This window comes from Chroicocephalus ridibundus, chromosome 4 (assembly GCF_963924245.1).
Source record: "Chroicocephalus ridibundus chromosome 4, bChrRid1.1, whole genome shotgun sequence".
NCBI classification, from domain to species: domain Eukaryota; kingdom Metazoa; phylum Chordata; class Aves; order Charadriiformes; family Laridae; genus Chroicocephalus; species Chroicocephalus ridibundus.
In genome coordinates, this window is record NC_086287.1 from 6,031,365 (window position 1) to 6,052,529 (window position 21,165).

Sequence of the window (21,165 nt, forward strand, 5' to 3'; positions counted from 1 at the left end):
CCGGAGTCCCTTTCAGAGGGGAAAATATTAATCCTCTCTGAAACAAAACCCAGGTATGCTTCTGACATAGTTGCTTCCAGGCACTCTCTCCGACAGGTATCCTTAATCACCTCTATCTGCTTTGACACTTCACCCCAATACAACGTGCACACCGGATTTCATGCAACAAAATGCTGTTTAGGTTGGTTGCATAAAGACACTAATGTCACAGTCACTTTGCCCTGAAGGAATCTGTGTTTGCTCTGAGCAGTTCAGATACGATCAGCCGTAACACGTGGCTCACATGTCAGAAAACACCCCACAAAGCAGTACAGAGGTAGCTTTTCAGTCCAACACATAGCAGTTATTCTCCCAACCAGCTCCACAAAACATTTTAAAGTTAAAACCACAGACGATTTCTTTGATAAGTGTATTATATTTAAATCAACGGAGGCAGTTGAATCACAGCCTAAGCCCTGGAACCCGGTAAGGTAATTTGAATGAGATGGTCTTGGTTTGAAACATGATCTAGCAGATTACATATTTAAAGAGCAAGCCATCCCAAAGCTAATGAGCTAGAAGCAATGAGCAAGAGTTTTATCTGGACATATATGGATATAATGAGTTGTAAAACGAAACCGCAGGTTTGAAAGATTCCCCAGCTGAATTCAAACAGGAGAGAGAGAGGGTTGGTAAGGTGATCAAATGAATGAAGAATGAAGAAGATGAGGTGAAGAGGGCCTGGCTTGCTTAGCCAGGCAAAAGAAAGAAGATAGAATTGCTATTGGGGTAAATTGCAGAAATTAAAACCGCTAAAATAAAACAGCCTGGGTACAAGATATCTGTTGGATGTAAGAAGTAACAAGCTGGAAAGGACTGCCCTAAATAAGTAGGGCAAATGCTAATTACTTCTGAGATGGAACCTGATCTGCTGGTGAAAGGATGATGTAATGCACTTGCTGGTAAGAGCAACGATCGGAATTTAATGACCCAGGAGTCTTTTAAGTTCAGCATCAATTGCAATGATGCTGTCATCCGACAGTGCCCAAGTTTTTCATAAAATACACACTGACATATCAAAAATAGGTCTGCGAACAGGCAATGGAAGGCGCAGCCTGAAAACTATTTAGGGTCTTGGTTTGATCTGTGTTTGACCAGTGGCATTAGCGGGGCTTGGAGAAGGCAGAAGACAAAAGGAACTTTGTGTTACTGATACGCATTGACTTAGTCTCTGCGTGGCATTTCACCCTGGTGCTTAATCCAGGCTTTGCATGGTCCATTTTGCAAAAAGACTTGTGAATATTGTGGGATTTATTTATCATCAAAGCTGGCAGATCAGACCACAGCAAATTTAGGACCCCAAAATGTTCGTGTTCTGTATCAAAGTCTTAGGAGACCTGATAAGGGTAGAGACACACTTTGTAAGAAGGGAAGTGTTCATTGGCAGCTAAACGCCTGAAATTTATATATATTCAGTCACTGCATAACTCAAAGAAAAAATAAGTTAAAAAGGATGATCACAAATTGTCATTGCTAGCAAAATTTGCAGAAGGAAGGATTCTGAAAAACTGCTGCATGCCTACAGGCATTCCAGCTAGCTCCTGGCCTGTTTCTCCCTAGACATTTTGTTTTACCAAAAAAATTAAGCATTCAACCCCGCGTTCAGCCTTGCAGTTCCCCTCAGACAAGAAATTCTTTGCATTGTATAAAAAAATAACATAATCAGGTCTATGTTGCGCTGTTGGCCTTTTGTAGGAGGAGGATGTGTGTCAAAGATTAATGATAGTAGGCAGAGTCAGAATAAAAGATAATAAATTTTAGAAATCTGGAGCTGACAGAATAGTCTAAAAAGTCACTTGGTGTGATACATGTGCAGCTGCCCAGAGCTGCTCCTGCCCTGGGACTCTCCCAAACAAGCGCTGTTCGAGAAAGAACATCAAAGGATAGTAAAGACCCAGCTTATTTTTATATATGTTTGATAAAATAAGCCTTTGTTCAACATCTTTTATGTGTTATCTGTAAGGAAAAGGAATGTCAATAACCAGCTCACCAACTTGAATCCAAATAAATTTCATTTTTCCTAATGACAGAATTTTCTTCTCATTTTTAGACTAGGTTGGGAAATCTTTGCAAGGGAAACTCATGTTTTCACTCCTCTTTAGTTCCTACTCTTACCTCAGACTAGAAAAAATGTTTTACCTTTGTTTACAAACAAAGCATTTGTCCAATACAGGTACTTTACCTAATGAACATAAAGTCCTCTATAATATGATCAGTATTACTGTAAAATTGTCAGGTGCAGAGATTGTATGTCCCAGAAAAGAACCTGGGCTACATTTTCCGTAGGTTCCTGTTTACAGCCAGAATAAAGCACCTTATAATATTTTGATTTAATTTATTGTAGCAGAGTGAAGTGCTCTCACAGACCTCCCTGTCTCCTGCCATGATTCCCTAGAAAACTAACAAAATAAACTTTCCTATTCTGTAGGTAGGTCTTCTATGAAATGATGATCTGGCTTTTTGGAGGTGAAAACTATTCAATTACAGTCCTGAATTAATTTTCTATTAAAGCCATTGAAAACTTCTTTAGGTTATCATGAATAGTGATGTGAAACCTTTTATGCCTTCATAGTTTGCAATAAATCCACTAAAGTATCTGCAATCTTGTTTTGTAGTTGTCAGCGACCAACATTTACTATTCTTTAATTATTTTGGATTTTAATGACTTGGCATTCATTATCGATTAATATAGCATATATTTAAGCATCTTAAACCTACAGTATTTTCTCCTTTAAATAAATATTGAAAAAGGCTATTTTGAACATACGGAGTTACTCTTTGATATTTTTTTTTTCCAGGACAAACTTTAGTTAAGGTACTTCATATGCTTTAGAACAGACATATTATTTGGTTTCCATAACAGTTTAGTTTTCACAAAGTGGAACCACTTATCTGGAGAATAAAGAGACATAGCTAATTGTGGAATTTTTCGATTATATTTAAAAAATGACATAAATAGAAATACATGGGATTCAGACAGCTGAGGAACTGCCTCCTCCCCACAGACATATGAAAGGGGGTTTAGGTTTATGGAGTCTTTGTAGCAATTTTCACTCCCAGTCACCGGGGTAAAAGGATGCTTCCAACCAGGACCCCTTACTTTCAGATATCATATGTGTAACCCGTACATCACCCATCTGGCATCCAGCATTTGGCATGCATCCGTGCTCCCACTGTTCTCAGCTCACTTTTTGAGCTGGCACTTCTTCCAGCCGAGTAACAATATCTATAAAGCCCTTCCGCGCAGAATGCTCATGTAATATGAATTGCCTGGATAGTGGGGCTGCACAGATGCAGAGATTAGAAATCCAGAGATGAAAATAAATACATTTCTTTCTCTATAGTTTGTCTCCAAAGAGAAAAATGAGCCAGTTGGCTTGAAACCCAGAAAGATTAATTCCCCCTGAAACCTCATTCCATTCTAAGCATTTTTCCTGAATTGTCAGAGTCATTTCCTTCCTCTGCTCCCATCCCAAATGTCTCTTAGTCAAATATGATTTTGCTATTATTACTACTTGTATTACAGGAGGACTCAGTCACAGCTCATGACCTTCAGATAATGCCAATGTCAGTAAAACACCGAGGATCAATGTTAGATTCTGTCTTTTGGGACTGAGTCTACCAAGTCTCGAAATAGAAATGGATAAGCAAAGCATAATTTTCTGTTTCACGGCTTCTTCTCGTCACTTCTGAGTGCCAGGCTTTACCTATTTTTTTCCCCTCTTTGACATGCTACTACCATATTTATTAATTTGTCTTCTGTATATGGTTATTTTCTTCTTTACATGTTTATACCAACTGCTGATTTGGGGTCAGAAAGGAATTTTCCCCAAGTCTGGGGACTGCTGAAGACCTATGAGGGCATTTTACTTCCCGCCTAATGCCAGGGCCGAGAATGACGGCAATGTCATTGTCCTCTCCTGCTCTGTCTCTGTGACATATTGTAGTTTTCCCAAAGTTTACCGGCAATCTGCTAAAGCTCTTCATCTGTGCCATGGCATTAAAATATGTTTTGTGGGGTTTGGAGTGTGTCCAACATGAAATGGATGTTCAGGGACACCTCTGAATGAAAATTCAACAGCACAGCTACACGGAATTCCTAGGCTGGGCTCAACCCAAGGGATGCAGCATGACTTGGCTGACTCTGTATACAGAGACATGAACTCTAGTGGTGCTTGAGGTATAAAGCCTTCTCCAGAAGCCCATGCCACTGTAGAAAGCATGATTGAAGAAACGCACAACAGGGCATGGCAGCTTTAAGACCATAAGGGCCACACCTGTCTTTTCAAGATGCAATCGGAATATCAAGAGGACAAACAGATACGTGTATAAAAAATGCAGTGGGGTGTGGGATAGGAATGAACACCCCTGAACAGGCTGAAAGTCTTATTTTAAAGAGGGAACCATATCTGTCTGAGAACGAACATAATCCATCTTCATTTACAATAAACACAACTATGGAAGCCCACATACTGTCAATTCGCCATGGAAACAAAAGGATCTTAAAGAAAAACATGATTTCTAACCCATGTTTGGAGTTGATGTTGCAGCAAAATTGAGCAAATGTGAATTGTTTGAGAAGCAGAAACGAAATTAAAGATCATAACAGATCATAAAATCACTAGCTTAATAAAAATATCAAAAAGGTAAGCCCAAAACAAAGAACGCAATTTTGAGGTTTGATGTGTGGGTCAGTAAAATGCCTTAGAAATGCCTTGGGAACAATCAGAATGTTCGGTTTCCCAATTAGGTATATTAGAATGTTAGCAGCATTCAAATATATTTAGATTTATTGTAGCTGAAAATCCTTATTGTTTGATCTAAATCGTAATGAATGTAGTTAGCTGAGCTATTTAAAACAATAAAACAATAAGTTTGTACAAAAAATGGAACTATATCCCAATACTCTGTTAGGAAGAAGAATTTCATATTTATGGAGGTGAAAGAAATGTCACAAGACAAAAGAGCACAAAGCAGAAATACTGATGATATTTATGGATGTGCATGGAGAGATGCAGAGCAAATGCAGGAAGATGTATTTGCTCTTGGCTGAGAGTTACACAGGAAACCGATGCTCTAAAATAGGCGTGCACTAAATTCATAGCGCCACTTTAAATATGCAGTCAAGAAAAAGGATAAAAAAGCCATTTCTGACAAGAATCACAATTTAACTCTAATTTATTCTCCCCTTAAATCCATAGATTTTTGGGTGAAAAATTGATCTGTTTTTGAGAAGGCTGTTCCAACAGCATAGTTCTGAGAGAGAATTGACTTACAAGTGACATTGTGGAATTATGCTCCTCGGTGTAACTAAATATTCACTGGTACTTGTGTGCCTAAATACAGGCAAGATTTTCATTTGGAAGATGCAGGTCTCTGATACATTTTCCTTTCTCTTCTAGAAGGAACAGACTCAAGGAAACAGCTTCTCTTTAGTGAACATGAGAACAAAGGCAATTCTGGGAAACACAGCTTTCAGCTGTGGCAAACAAAAGCTGATTTCAGATACAGAATTGAAAAACTCAAGTAAATTACCTCGACAAAACAGTTACATACCATAACAATTTTGCAAATCTCAGCCTTAGGAAAAGATGGCATTTTTTAATATTCTAACTTAGCATGATTTTAGCAGGAATAGTGATTTAGAAAGAGTTGCACTGATTCACACGAGCTAAGAATCTGCTCCAGCAAGCATACGCACAATCACAAAATTTAAAACTGTATTGCTGCATTAGGCATTTAGCTAAATATCTATTCAGAAAAGAAACTGGAAAGGTAACAAACCAAATAGTCCTTTCTTCCTGCTTACAAGCAAATACAGATTTTCTCGACGAACCTTTCAAACAGTTACAGTCTACTGCTCTTCACAATTTGCTAACAGGAACATCTAACTTTTTAAAAGGATCTGTAAAGATCACAAGCAAATCTCCTATGAGTCCCAAACTCTTCTCATTAATAAATAAAGAAAAAAAGCAAATGAAAACCAAGGCACCATTGTGCTTTTTGTGAACATATGGGGGGTATTAAAAATAAGGAAATGAACTGCATGTGCTTTTGGAGTAAAAACTTACACATAAAGAAATTAAGAGTAAAGACAGAATTCAGGCCAAAATAGTTCACGCAGTGCAACACAAACACATGCACCAGTCAGTCCCAGTAAATGTACTGAACACGCTGCCAAACAAAGCCAGAGATGTTCTGCACAGCCAGCTAGATCTTGTTTAACACGAGGTGGGGATCACAGGGAACACAATGAGGAGACCAGATTTAGAGCTATTTAACAAAGCTTCCTTACTGTGCCAAGAAGCTTTTTTTTTTCTGCTGCCCTTTAATATTTGTCAAATAGAAGTGGAGTATACTCAGTCTGCTATTTAAAGATTCGTGTCAGGCTGTAATTTTAAATAGAGGATGTGAAATATAGATGTCTTTGAGGAGACTTTTTTGTCTTGAAACTTATCCCTGCATCCTGCTTCTTTAGTCCAAGGTCTGTTTCTCACTAACTTATGGCACTGTACCAATTTCTGAAGAACACATGCTAAGGTTAAAGGTTTCTGTCAAATCAGTTCCACATCAGATACCATGATGCCATATGTTAAGACATCTCCAGGATTTATCTTAGCATTACACAGTTTTGTATAAAGAAAGTGGCCAGTCATTGCTACTGGCTTCATCCCTTTGCATAGTTCCACTGAAAGGAAAATGGGGGAAAAAAGAATATTTCCACAATAAAGGAATGAATATAAAAAAAATGATTTAATAATGCTGGAGAAAAGGCTTCCTCCTACAAGGGGTAGATATTAATTGAATCAAATTAAAATTCAGTCAAAGAAGTGGAATTTTGAAAATGAATCATCACTTCACACGGTTATTTAGACCTCGTAATGTGCTTTATTTGAAGCAATTCCTAGGATGCTGTTGGAATCAAAATCAGCAATATTCAATGAGTAGCCTCTGAAAAACCAGCAGAAAGAATGATCTGTTTTCTATGGATATGTGTTTCCAGATTGATTGACTCTTGTGTCTAGGAAAATCCCAGCTCTGTTTGAAATTCTTCCTGCTGCTTTGGCATTTATAAAAGTGGATTCTCTTCTGCTTTGTAAGTAGTGAATGCATGGTGCCACTTTCTTACAATTAAAGCACTAATGAGAATCTCTCTTTTACTTGGCCACCTGTTTTAGCAAACCATTTGGAGACCTGATTTCTAATTTCTCTCGAGGGTGGTGAATTCAGTCAGATTTGGTTGAAATAGATGTGAAAATTGACTACAGGAAAGAGTAGGGATATATGGGGAGAGTAAGATCTTTACCTCTGACTGCATAAGATGTATCTCCTTAGGAAATGATGCTAAATAGATGTCTATGTCCATGTTTGGTCTGGGTCTTATCAAACAGGTTATTACACTAGATGGAAGTAGACACTAATCCAGTCCAGCAGTTAGGATATTCCCTACATAAAGAACATATGTTTAAATACATCTAGATTGATATGTGAGCATATGTGGAACAAGTCAATTGGAACAACACTGAAGTTACTTCCTTTCCTTTTTATTTTTTTCCACCTTTGCAGAGTATTTGGTGCTGCTATACTGCTGACATCCTCCCTCAACATGTTAATACCGTCCGCAGCCAGGGTGCACTATGGGTGTGTCATCTTCGTTAGGATCTTGCAGGGCCTTGTAGAGGTATGGAAAAATTATAAAATAACCAGTAAATGTGGTGGATGCTTTTTAGCTTTTGATTAGTAATTGCAACATTTCAGGGGAAAATAAAAATTGCTTCCAGTTTATTATTGATTTTTCACGTAATGGATTTCAATGTATGAATTGCAGCTATTTGATTTTCCTTCATCTAAAGTTTGATTTTTCTTTATCAAAAATACATAGCAAAGTTTTCCCACTGAGATATGTATTTAACACTGAAGTTTCACTGAAATCCTGTACATCATATATATTTATAATGCTGCTGTTCTCAATAGTTGTTTGCTGTCCAGCCTCAGATGTTAAATCTATAATAAAGAGTTAAGCTTCTATCATAGGCCCTGCCCATGCTCTTGTTGGTATGAATGAGAGATTTACCGTGATTTAAGAGAGAAAAAATTTGAGCCTGCCTTCTAAATTTATTTGTTTGCTTGTTTCTTTACTGAAAGACAGATGTTTAAGCCTGTGATCACTGGTTCTTTGTTCCTCAAGGCTATGTACTTCTGTTTTTTGTGTGGGCTGATTTTAACTCATGCGCCTTATTGTATAAAAAAATTCCAAAAGAGGGTACAGAATGTGCCTGAAAGTTAGGCAACTGTCAATCAAGTTCTTAAAGTATACATGTATAAATATGGATCCATTCCTGAAAAGTGATCTGCGTGTACAAAGGTGTGCTTGACTGCAAAGGGGAGAGGAACAGGAGCAAGTGGGTAATTACAAAATAAAATGGCTATTTTAGACCCACTCACTTCTGTGATACTGTTCAAAGGAATTGTGAATGCAAACCACCTCAAACAGGACCGTTTGAAGAAGGTTTACAATAAATCTTTAAACAATTAAGGCTTTATACTTTTTGCAAAATTAGCAAAAGACCGAAATGAACAAGAAATTGGTTATAAGATCTTCTTTCGAAACAGAAGAGTGTATTTTACAACCTTTTTTATATTATTGAGATTGATAATTTCAACATTTATGATAATATCAACATTTGCCAAAAGCTATTAATTTTTTCTACTTTTTGCATAAGAAACAAAACATCAAATTAAGAGAAAAGTTACTCTGTATAACTATGCTTACACCATAATTTTTAAGCATGAACTTTGTGAAAAATTAATGTATATTTCATGTTAAATTTTCTAAAATTTCAAAACTGCAAGACGCTGTGATTTCTGTGTAGTTTTCCTATCATTAAGTTAAAGGCTGGTTTTGAAGAGGGACCTAAAAATAACTGGTTTAAAATCAAACCAACTAATATCAGTCAATTATTTGCTTCAAGTGCTCAAGAAGGTTCATTAAAGACAAAGGTAGTGAAAAATTTCTCTCCTAACATTATATTTTTAAGCTCTTATTGATTTTATTTTCTAGTTTTAGAGCAGTGGAACAGTAATCTGTATTTCCTACATTCTATTTTAAATGTTAGAAGGCCACCAAGACTGAGGGTTGGAGGAATGAGCCCAGCATTAGAAAGACTCCAGGGTGTCTGTGTTTTCATCCTTCCTTTGACTCTGGTACTTGTGCATTAAGATTCTTTCTTTTTAATTCTTTGCAATTCTTTCCTGGAAGGGGGAGCAAAGGGAAATAATTACGTTTTATATCTGGTTCATAATGCCTCTTTAATGATTTGGAGTGATACACAAAACCCATTTCAACTTTAATAGAACCGGAAGTTTTTCTACGGCTGTGCTCAGACTTGACTATAGAAATGCAAAGCATTCTCAACTTCTTGTTTGTAGCACTTAAAAAAAATAATAAATCGTGCAAAGACAATGAACTGAGTGATTGATCAGCATTAGCTAACTTGTGGCACACCCATTCCCCAGGGGGTCACCTACCCTGCCTGCCACGGTATTTGGAGCAAGTGGGCCCCCCCATTAGAAAGAAGTAGGTTAGCAACCACTTCCTTTTGTGGTAAGTAACTTCCTATTTTTGTCTCTCTCTCATTTGTAACATAAAAGTGTTTTGAGACTGAATTTTTCTCCCTTTTCATCCACACATGTCTTGTTTTGTAGGTTCCTATGCAGGAGCTGTTATTGCAATGCCTTTAGCTGGAATTCTAGTGCAATATACTGGCTGGTCTTCTGTGTTCTATGTGTATGGTATGCATTTTTTGCTCCTCTCACTCCAATATTGTATGACCTTTCTCTAGCCTTTCTAAAAATGTAAAAGCTATTGTTAGGCCAAAAAAAAAAAAGAGAAGTGGGGCCGTAAAGATAAAAATACAGTCTAGAGAAAAGGACAATGGAAGAACAGGATTTAAAAGAGAGAGTAGGAAAGCAACATTATTAAATAAGAAAAGAAGGTAGTTCATGGTGAAACCTTCATCACTTCTAGTACAAGTAGTGCAAACTGCTACGCAGATCTATAGAATCTCAGATCATGTAACGTGGCTCTTTCATTTATAGAACTGTAAGTTTGGAGTACCTGTTCTGACTGAAATGTCCTGATTTTTATCTGAAGACCTACATAGCTTCATTCACACTAGTTGTGCTACCTTAACTTACACTGATGGAAAAAAAGTGCCCCAAAGGAGTTTATTCTGCAGTGTAAAATTGGTGTGAATTAGGAGGAAACCTTATAGAAATTTGATAAATTACTCAGGAAACACATTGCTATGTTAAACAATGCCACAATCTTGTATTTTACAGGTAAAAAAATAGTGCAGTAAGCAAACAACAGTGGCTTAAAGCAGAATGGAACTTCATTTACAGTCTGGTGAAATGAAACGGAAGCTGTTTCATTGCATTGCATTGCACAAATAGATGTTAAAATATACGCGATTATTCACTTACAGTGAAATCATTCTGTAAATGAAACAAAGAAGATTTCACTGTGGTCCAGCTCTGCATGTATTTTGCACAAATATTGTTTGCAGGATCCAACTCTCTGTTAGAATGACTCAGTAGAAGAGCAGTAACAAGTGCCATTTAAATTTGTTCTAATTATTCACAGCTTTTTTTCGTTGATTGCTGCTTTACTGTGCACCTTTTTAAAGTCTTTCTTTCCATTCCAAAGGGAGTTTTGGTATAGTCTGGTACATGTTTTGGCTTTTGGTTTCATATGAGAGTCCTGCAAAACATCCTACAATCACAGATGAAGAAAGGAGATACATAGAAGAAAGCATTGGAGAGAGTGCCAACCTCCTAGGTGCAATGGAAGTAAGAATATTACTCATACACTTGTTTCCTGTGAGATAGTAGTAAAACTCAAAAAACCCAAATAGAAACAAACAAAAAAACCCCCCAAACATCCTTCTCCTTTAAGACAGAAATGCGTGTTTCATACAATTGCATTTTTTAGGGGGTAGGGAGATCTGAAAACCGCTGATGGATTTCTGAGTCGATATTGCTTCTGTACAAAGACAATCATAAAATCATAGAATGGTTTGGGTTGGAAGGGACCTTTAAAGGTCAGCTAGTCCAACCCCCCGGCAATGAGCAGGGACATCATCAACTGGATCAGGCTGCTCAGAGCCCCGTCCAACCTGGCCTTGAATGTTTCCAGGGATGGGGCATCTACCACCTCTTGGAGCAACCTGGGCCAGTGTTTCACCACCCTCAGCATAAAAAATTTCTTCCTTCTATCTATCTAGTCTAAATCTACCCTCCTTTAGTTTAAAACCATTACCCCCTGTCCTATCGCAACAGGCCCTACTAAAACGTTTGTCCCTATCCTTTCTATAAACCCACTTTAAGTACTGAAAGGCCACAAAAGATCACTCATGGAATTTATGCCTCTTTCTACTCTAAAGTATAAAAAAACCCCGACAGCTACATTTGAAATTGTGGCTTTATTGAGACTTTCATAGTAGCTTGAGTTCAAGTGGTTAATTTCCTTCCTATATAATCCCTTCTGGAAGGTTTTCCTCTTCGTAAAAGTAAACTGGAAGAAAAGCAGTACTCAGTGTCTCTTGAGGTACTCAAAATATCAGAAAAAAAAAGCAAATCCTGACTATTCTACATTTCATTTGCAAGAAATACTGTAAGTTGCAACAGAGCATGCTAGGAGAGCCATAGGAACATTCCCTATTATTGTGGTAACTTTGCTGGAAATGTGCTATCAAGCCTCTCATAATCTGATTTAGTTCTGTACTGGATTAATTCTCAAGAACTCCCAAAAACCAGCTATGAACTCAGCGCATTTTCTAGGCACTTAGTAATCCTATCATGCTAAATAATAATTTTCTTATTTCTCTCACTATTGAAAAGCTTTAAAGAAACTACCACCATGCTTACAAACTCAAGAAAGTAAAAAAAAACTTGGTTCTTAAGCCTCACTTCATCTGCTCAAATTTTTACACCGTCCATTCCCAGTAGACCCTCACTACCACTCTTCAGTATGTTTCTAATTGGTCAGAATATTGGTTCTTGATTAACTCAGGAATAAACCATTTTTCTCTTAGTAAAAAACTATGATACAGATTAAATAGGGAACTGGAAATACTATAGATTCATTTCTTTGATAGCTGATATTTTTAAGTGTTCTTGAGGTAGCGTCTGGGTTGATGTTTAACAGAAGTCAGCAGAGTTCATGGTTTCTTATGTAAGTGCTTTTGAAAATCTTACATGGTATGAGATCCTTCAGAGGATGTCCATACAATTCTAACTTGGACTGAATAATTTCTGTCTGTTTCTTATTGTTGCTTTTTAATTAAACATTTTTTTGGAAGTCATTAGTTTGTATCAATAGTTCAGTTGCTTCTAAAATATTTAGACTGAAATTCTTCCCATAGTATCAAGTTGGCTTTTCTAGCTGGCTTCTCATTAATTAAGTCATGCTCTCTCTTAAGTGTCATTTAATAGGCATATGAGGTATTGCATATATCCATCTATGGGCTGGTTTTCTTTGAAGAAAAGCCAGTATTCAAATCAACAGTAGACTAAATTCAGCCTGAAACCTTTCTCAAGAGATTTTCAAACACTCATCTTGGTCTGGATGCTGTATTTGGATCAACACAGATGGACAGAACCCTGGGTTCATGGAGAGGCGCTGGGACTCAGCAGGATTGTAGTTCTGTCCATCTGTCATTTTTTTTTCATTATGCAATTCATTTTAAAAATAAAATAAAATAAGCAGAAAATCTATTGACCGAGCAGTTTCAGCAGTTTTGATTAAAGAAAAAACCTATTTAGAATGCCGGGATTAAGATTTAAATGCTAAAATACATGCTTAAAATAAACAAGGATGAAATTGTGTACTTACAGTGTAAAATCTGACTGTTGCCTTAGATACAAACCCATTGTGTTTTAAAGACGTGTTATAATTTTGGACTTAGTATATTCATGTTTAAATGATTGAGATAATGGCACTTGTACAGGAGTGTTGTGATCCAGCTAAGTATCACCGAGTTTCTCCACTTGAGCATTTTATAGTAATTTTTACTTGCTTATGTTTTTAAATTAAATCTTGATCATTCAAACACGGATGCATGTACTTTATGATAATTGAAGTCATTGGAATTCAGATACATAAAGCTGTGCATATATGAGCTTGTTGGACTATAGGTAAAAATAACAGGTAGGAAAAGGGAAGACAGATAGTTGATAATGATCAAAATGGTGACTGGATCCCCCTTTCTATGTTTCAGAAATACAAAACGCCATGGAGAAAATTTTTTACATCTATGCCAGTCTATGCAATAATTGTTGCAAACTTCTGTAGAAGCTGGACTTTTTACTTGCTGCTTATTAGTCAGCCTGCTTACTTTGAGGAAGTCTTTGGATTTGAAATAAGCAAGGTATGTGAAAATAGTGTAAAGCTTTTGTCTTAGCTAAGTAAACATCAGAGCTACATTTGCGGTATTTATTAGGAGGAGGAAAGAAAAGTGTTCTGCATCTTTATCATGGGTTTAAGTCTTAAATCTTATCCCCCCCAGTTACTGTTCCCTTGACCAGCACACAAAAGTGAAGTAACAGCAATGACAAAGGATTGGATAGGGGAAGGTGAAGGCAGGATGAGATCTAGTGATGATCTACTTGGGGCCATATTGCAAAAAGTCCTTCAGTTAAGTGCTTGAAACCAGACCATGCGTGGTATCAGAAGGGTATCGAGAAACCCATTACACTTCTGTCCCTGACGCCCAGGGGATGCAGGATCCCACCAAAGCTGTAAAGAAAGCATTGACAAGTGGTTCCATTTTTCCAGGTGCCTTTTACAAAGCAGGACTGCCTAGTTTTAGGAAGGATAGTACAATTTATCACCTTTCTATATCCCCCTTTACTGTGGTAAGAACTGCTCCCCCTTTTTCGCCTAGGAAGCGAAAGAGATGGTGGCAAAATATGACACATAGGGATGATCTGAAGTTCCACGTAATTCTTAAGAATTTTGGATCAGACCTGTAATGTCAACATGGATACATGCAAACAAGCCTTCAGGGTGTAGAGTAAGCTTTCTACTAATATGCATTTCCTTCTTGTGAAAGTGACAGAGGCTTGTGCTTTTGAGAGACCTGTATTCTTTTGATACTGTTCCATGAGGTGTTATCACCCTAAATTGTGGTGTAAGTAACAACTGGATGAGCAGCGTCCAAAGTGTTGCCATATTATGGAGTATTTTCGAAATCATGTAATGCCATCCTGCATCTAAAGATGGGCTTCCATCTTTAGCTGGAGTTATTTTAAGAAGCTTAATCTGATCATTTTGCTCCAGAAGATTTTTCTTAGAGTGTATTCAGAGCAATGCAGAGCTTTGTAAACAATGACAGAGAAGTCAGTTTTCGTCTGCTGGGCATGTGAATAAATGAATAGTTATCATTTAGTCAGGAACACCTCAAAGTAGTACCTGCAATACCATAGTTACCCCATGGTTGATATCTGGCTTATTGGGAGAAACATCTATTAACATGAAGCTAGCTGTCACAACAGAGTTGCCACATGTACAAACTGCAGTGAAATGCACAATTTCACAACTTTAATTGAAGAGTAAAGAAAACTTGTTTTCTTTTTTTTCTCATGAAGTCTGGCTGCTCTGCGCACTGATGTAACCCAAGTCAGACATCAGGCCAGCTGATACGCCGTTCAGACAGGAATTATGCAAAAACCTCTGTGCTTAAGCACTTTTTCAGATAAACACAGTAATCAGAATTCCCTATTAGAACAAAATGCCACGTGTACTAAACAAAGCTATCCGCAAGGCAGTTATGTTGGCAGGAGGTAGGAGCTGGCAGTTCATGCCATGCTCACAGATACCCTATCCTGCTTTGAAGGAATGGTCTTCAAACGTACTGTAATATCTTGGAACAGCCATCACAAAATTACTATGTCTTACTTCGCTAGTATGTATAGCAATTTGACTGTTGTCATACTACATACAGTTTCTCAGACACATCTTTTGCCCACATGAAATTCGAAGCTTGAGGGATGGTCAGAAATCAAAGGCAACTGGCCGTTGTGCAGGTGAGGAGAATCCACAGGGAATCTGGCTGGACATGTTAGGTTTGCTGGGCAATGCTGCACCAAACACATCACCAGCAGAAATGCAGCAATTCAGTTCAACACATTTGATCATAAATTTTTGGAAAAGAAAGGGCAGAGGGGCTGTAAGTCAGGGGGAAAAAAACCACATTAGCTTAACTATAAACTGTGAAAACAATCTATAAACAAAAAGTGTCACGGCATCAGAGGTTGTTAAAAACTCTGGCTGTCCTTCATAAAATGCAATGACAACATCACCAGTTTTGTCCGTTTAATAACCAGCAACCAAATCTAACCAAGTTAAGATTTTTGGGTTTAGCACGTAGCCTGAAATTGAAGAGACACAATTAATTAGTTGCTGAATACTGCAGAAAACGAAGAATCAATGGTTTCTTACGGTTTATACACTGCTAATTCGAATGATTATTTTAGGTGGGTATCTTATCTGCTGTGCCGCATTTAGTGATGACAATTATTGTTCCCATTGGGGGACAAATTGCAGACTTTTTAAGAAGCAAGCAGATTCTTTCAACCACTACTGTGAGAAAGATAATGAACTGTGGAGGTAAGTCTTCCTATTTTATTAAAAAGCTTCTTTTCAATATTGAGTATAATATTGAATTCAGATTCAATCTCCATATAGTATGCTGTATACCATAAACTAACAAACTACATGGTTTTATGTACTTACGAAATACTTTGTGCATTTTTTGTATATTACAGATGTGGTTACTAACACAGTTGTTCCTATTCCCAGTTTCAATATAGACGTTTGTTATTTGAAAAGGCATTTAGACTGTTAAAGAAATAGATGAGCTTTCTGGGGCTAATTTGCCTGCCCTTAGCTACTTACTGAATCTTAGCTCATCTAAAGAGAGCCCAGAAAACTACCTGAGGTTGCGCATCTGCCTTCTGAGAGCTTAACGTCACGTAAGCTGGATCCTGGCTGTGATAAGGGCTGCAAAATTCATAAGCAGGTTTAGTGTATATTCCCATTAGGGTTGGCTGGAATGACCTAACCAAATCACAGATATTTATTTTCATCTTAAAATCGAGAGGAAGTAACAATAAATTAGCATACAAAGAATAAAATAAGGATTATTTGAGATCGCAGGAAGTGGGTTTTAGGGATGAAAGAAATACCTGATTATATTCCAGTCTGAGGTAATGTTTTGCCTCTGTCTTCCTATGGAATATTACCATATCCTAAAGCCTGCAATATCTGAGAGGGAATGAAATCTGATGCCTGGTTTTCTTTATGATTTCCCCAGGTTTTGGTATGGAAGCAACTCTTCTTCTCGTGGTGGGATATTCTCACAGTAAAGGAGTGGCTATTTCATTCCTAGTGCTTGCTGTAGGCTTTAGTGGGTTTGCCATTTCTGGTAAGATTGTATTACTGGTATTAGTAAATTGTTTTATCTTAAGAGATAGAACTTCTCATTTGGTTTTTATTCATTGATAGTAATTTAAACAAACCTCATAATTCTAAATAACGTTATTTATGATCATTACAAAGGAAAGTACAATCAGTACCACATCTTTTATATTAGATTATTTTTGATCAAATACTTCAGTCTTTTCCACGTTCATTGCAGAAAATTAGACTTTCTTTTCAGTGAGGTGCTGATGTACACCATAGATTTTTCTTGAAATCAAACATATAACAAAAATGGACTGATATTATACAATGATACCTAAATTTACATGTCTTTGTTTAAATATAGGCATTTTACTATTTTTTTTCCACTCTATATTAGTTAATGCTTTGTTAGTGTGGCATTTTTTTATTACTTTGGGGTCTAATTACCAGCAATTTTTTTCTGATTTAAAATTCAGCTCTTCCCCTTTCCTGCTGATATATCACCCCTTTGCCTTTGCCTTTCCCAAAGACAAGTCACCTGGCCTTCCCTTGTTTTCCCACTGTGATCTTCGTATCCTCTCCCATGCTGGTTCCTTATGTCTAAAACAGGCTCTCTCTTCTTTTGTGCCAAACGTCTAAACTCTCCTTAACCAAATCTGTCCTTAATCCCACATATTCTGCAAGGTGTCATACCTGTTTTGTACCACTTGAAACGTGCATTGCACTTTCTCTGATGGTTATCCATCTCATACTGCCTGCCTTTTCCCTTCTATCTTCTTTCTGTAGCCAAAGATTTGGCTTCTGTTTTCACTTACTCAAGTCCTTATTTTGGGGACAACGTGTTCTGTCACTTCAGAGAAGCACGTGTTTTTTCTAAGATTATTTAAATTGTTACTGCATTAATTTCAACAGAATTAAGCTGCTGGAAATGCAAGAGAACAAACAAATATTTATAACAATAATTAATAAATCAATTATAGATACTGTTTGTTTAATCCCTTCATTTTACCATTCGAGAACAGAAGGGAACTCCCTTCTGCTGGACTGTGTGGCAAAAGGAAAAAGGTGGGCAATAGGAAAGGAAAGTGGTACGAGCTGGAAGAATGTTATTTACAGCATGAAATGGTCATGAATGACATCGCAAAATGCGAACTTCCTCCCTGCCTAAATATCTTCTGGATTCTCCACTCCACCCAGTCACTACTGAGATTTTTTAAAAAAACTGTAGTTTTAGGAAGAAAATACACTTGGTATCCTTTTATAACACATTTTAAAAAGAAAATGAAAACCCAGAGTCTCTGTAGGAATATTTAAGCATTATAAGCCTTTTAGAGAAAAAGAAATGCAATTAAGCAGCCCAAATGCGTCATAGTAAAATTGTCAGGTGATAGCATTACTTTTCAGAACTGAAGTAATGCTCTGCCTTCGGTATGAATATTTGCTGACCTTTGTATTGCAGGATTCAATGTCAACCATTTAGACATTGCCCCAAGGTATGCCAGCATCTTAATGGGGATTTCTAATGGAGTCGGGACCTTGTCTGGAATGGTGTGCCCTATAATTGTCGGAGCAATGACAAAGAACAAGGTAAACGGCAATACAGTTTTCAAATCTTTCGGTTTAATACTATGATTTTCAAGAAAAAGACCTTCCCATAGTGCAACTTGCCAGGCTATCTGTATTAGAATCTAGGACCTCCAGGGAATAGCATCCAGGAACTTGCAAATTTGAAGCATGCTTCACTATATGCTCACCAGGTCAATGCTTTTGTAGGCTAATGAATAGTGATTTTTCAAAGGAAGATGGACATAAATAATTGGAAACTGGACACTTAAACATTTTAGCTGTGCTGACTATCTCAGCTCAACCCCTAATTTAAATCTTGCAGCTCAGAAGAGCTAGATAAGTCTGTGCACTGCTCTGATTTAGCAAATTTCTTCTTTACAGACACGTGAAGAGTGGCAGTATGTCTTCCTCATTGCTGCTTTAGTTCATTACGGAGGTGTTATCTTCTATGGCATATTTGCTTCAGGAGAGAAACAACCCTGGGCAGACCCTGAACAGACAAGTGAAGAGAAATGTGGCTTTATCCATGAAGATGAACTTGCTGAAGAGACGGGGGACATTACTCAGAATTATGTAAATTATGGTACCACCAAGTCTTATGGTGCTACAACCCAGGTCAACGGTGGCTGGCCTAATGGTTGGGAGAAAAAAGAGGAATTTGTACAAGAGGAAGTACAAGACTCATACAACTACAAGGAAGGAGATTATTCATAACAAACCTAAATATTGGTTATATTTTGTAGTGTTTGTGATTAAATTCATTGTGATTGTTTGCACACAGAAATAAAATGTGGTATAAACATGTAAACACATATCAAACAGGAAGGTCTTACTGTAAAAAAAATACATCAAAGTGCAATCTGTATGAGTTGTGACATGTCATCACTTTCATTAGGTTATATTTGTTCTATAAACATTAGAGTTTTAAGGGTTTACTGGTCAAAACTATAGAGGCAATTAGATACTTACAGTATACAAGAGCTAAAACTCATAACTAACGATTAAAGCACAACTAAGCAACCAAGTTGGCACATCTAATGCTCTTTTTAGAAAGCCAAAATTACTTGATCATTAAAAATGCACTTATATATTTGTTACACTGTATTGAAAGAGATTGTGTTAAATACACGCGTTTACTCAGTGCAATGTAGGAATTGTGTGTTAAGTCTAAGACAAGAACTTTCTTAAAGAAGAAAGGTTGAGTCTTAGGCATTTACAGAGGGTTGATCCAGTTCCTTTAATGGTAATTGTATCAAGCCTAAAGAACAAATAGGGCATATTGTATGTTTATCGTGATTACATGCTGCAGGCTACTCTGTGATGAATAAAGGAATTATTTAGGAGTTTTATACTGAATGTTTGGGCACAAATTCTTATTTCTGTTCTTTACAGAATCTTATGAAGTTATAGGCATTGTCATGTTCTTCCCTGCATTTATCAACTAATAGAAAAACAATATATAATGTTAAGTCTGACTTTTCATGCAGACTGTCAAATCCCTTTATCAAAAAACAAGCTTTATTATTCTATTCTTTACAGTATATACCAACTTTCTACTGGTGTCTTTAGAGAGAGAGAAAAACCCAATATAACATAGAAAAAGATATAGTCTTTTACAAAATTCCAAAGAGAAATTTACTATGAGCAAGTAGCCCTATGAAAAAGGATGTATTTGTTTTGCAGAATATTTTGAAACCAATAGAAGAAACAGAGAATAATTTAACCCTTATTCTTCCCTTAATAGCTTTCATATTTTTACACATCGTGCCACAGTTGTATACATAGATATAAGTTTATTGAAGATACTGTAATTATAGAAAATGTTGCTATTTTAGAAATCCCTGAAATAAACAAAATGTATTTGTCTTTCGATTAAACCTAATAATAATGGACACTGAATAAGAGAAACATATAAACTCACAATAAACCAAAGTGGTAAATAACTAGTGTTGGGTTAAAAGAAGCCAACAAGCATCACGCTTGTCTTTTTAGCATAACTCAACAGTGAATGCAACATTAGTGTACCAAGCAATAAGTGCAATGCATTACGAAGTGCATAATCTTCTAGACTATATATTAACCTTCATTTAGCTTGTTGTATATATTCGGGGTTGTTGGGATTAAACCAAACTGAACCAACTGAAGTTAGCAACACCAGACCACTTCTTAATACTCTAAAATGACAACAATGATCCATTTCTTAATTCAATCAAATGATTATTATTGTATGTAATAATCCATTCTGGATTCTTGGTCTGTTCATTGTATTGTGCTAGTGATTGGAAACCCTGCTACCGCAATATACAACTTGAGGATTGTTTCTTCTTCTCCTCCTTTTTTTTTTAATGCAAATCATACCTTGACCTTAAGAAAAAAGTATTTTGCTTTGTGCCTCAAAGTGATGTAAAATGTGACCATAGCTTTTGCTGTGTTTAATGAAAAAAGATGTGGACTGTGTCACTTTTGTTGCTGCAAAAAGTGTTAATAAAATGCTCTATTTATCCTTTTATATAAAAAAAAGGACCATTACAGTTTCTTGTAATTTTCTTTTAGATGTGCTCTGATATAGGTGACTAAAATTATAGTCGCTGCAGAACAAATTCTGCTATCAACATGGAGATAATATCTCATGTCGCAGCTGGGAGCTGTGCTGAATACCCCCCCAGTATCCTGCATTGTCTACTCTCTCCTCCAACCATCCACAGATGTGTGGTGGGAGAGTCACCTAACTCTAAATTGCTGTTCCTCCTCTCATAAGGATGCCTGGAGTAGGCGTGGAAGAGAAGGGAGCAGGAGGATCAATGTGCCAGCCAATGCAGCATGGTGGGAAAAAAACCAGACTAATCTGTGTTAGCTAAAGAGCTGGCATGAATTAGCATTCTCTAAAGAAAATGAAAAGCATCATGGACTGCTCTTCTTGGAATTTTTTTCCTTTCTTGCTCCTTAACTGAAACTGAAATAATGTTACTTTCTGTCCATCTTTGGATAGACCCTAGAGGAATCAGTAAATCCAACAAATCCTATATTAAAAGTAAGTCTTTTTCTAAAAAAAGTTTTACTCTTCCATAATTTTCGTGCACAAAGTAGAAGAATGT

The 21,165-nt window shown here is 36.8% G+C and overlaps 1 protein-coding gene across 1 annotated transcript in view; it reads left to right on the forward strand.

Annotated features, from left to right (window-relative positions):
* SLC17A6 (solute carrier family 17 member 6) overlaps positions 1-20,588 on the forward strand; it is a 34,857-nt gene extending 14,269 nt beyond the window's left edge. Inside the window, exons 4-12 of the mRNA XM_063331457.1 lie at positions 7,606-7,720; positions 9,556-9,643; positions 9,745-9,831; positions 10,748-10,890; positions 13,320-13,469; positions 15,577-15,709; positions 16,416-16,526; positions 17,964-18,091; positions 18,452-20,588. Coding sequence (XP_063187527.1) covers positions 7,606-7,720; positions 9,556-9,643; positions 9,745-9,831; positions 10,748-10,890; positions 13,320-13,469; positions 15,577-15,709; positions 16,416-16,526; positions 17,964-18,091; positions 18,452-18,784 — 1,288 coding nt within the window. The 3' untranslated portion in view covers positions 18,785-20,588. The remainder of the gene's footprint in view (positions 1-7,605; positions 7,721-9,555; positions 9,644-9,744; positions 9,832-10,747; positions 10,891-13,319; positions 13,470-15,576; positions 15,710-16,415; positions 16,527-17,963; positions 18,092-18,451) is intronic.
* The last annotated feature ends 577 nt before the right edge of the window (positions 20,589-21,165 follow it).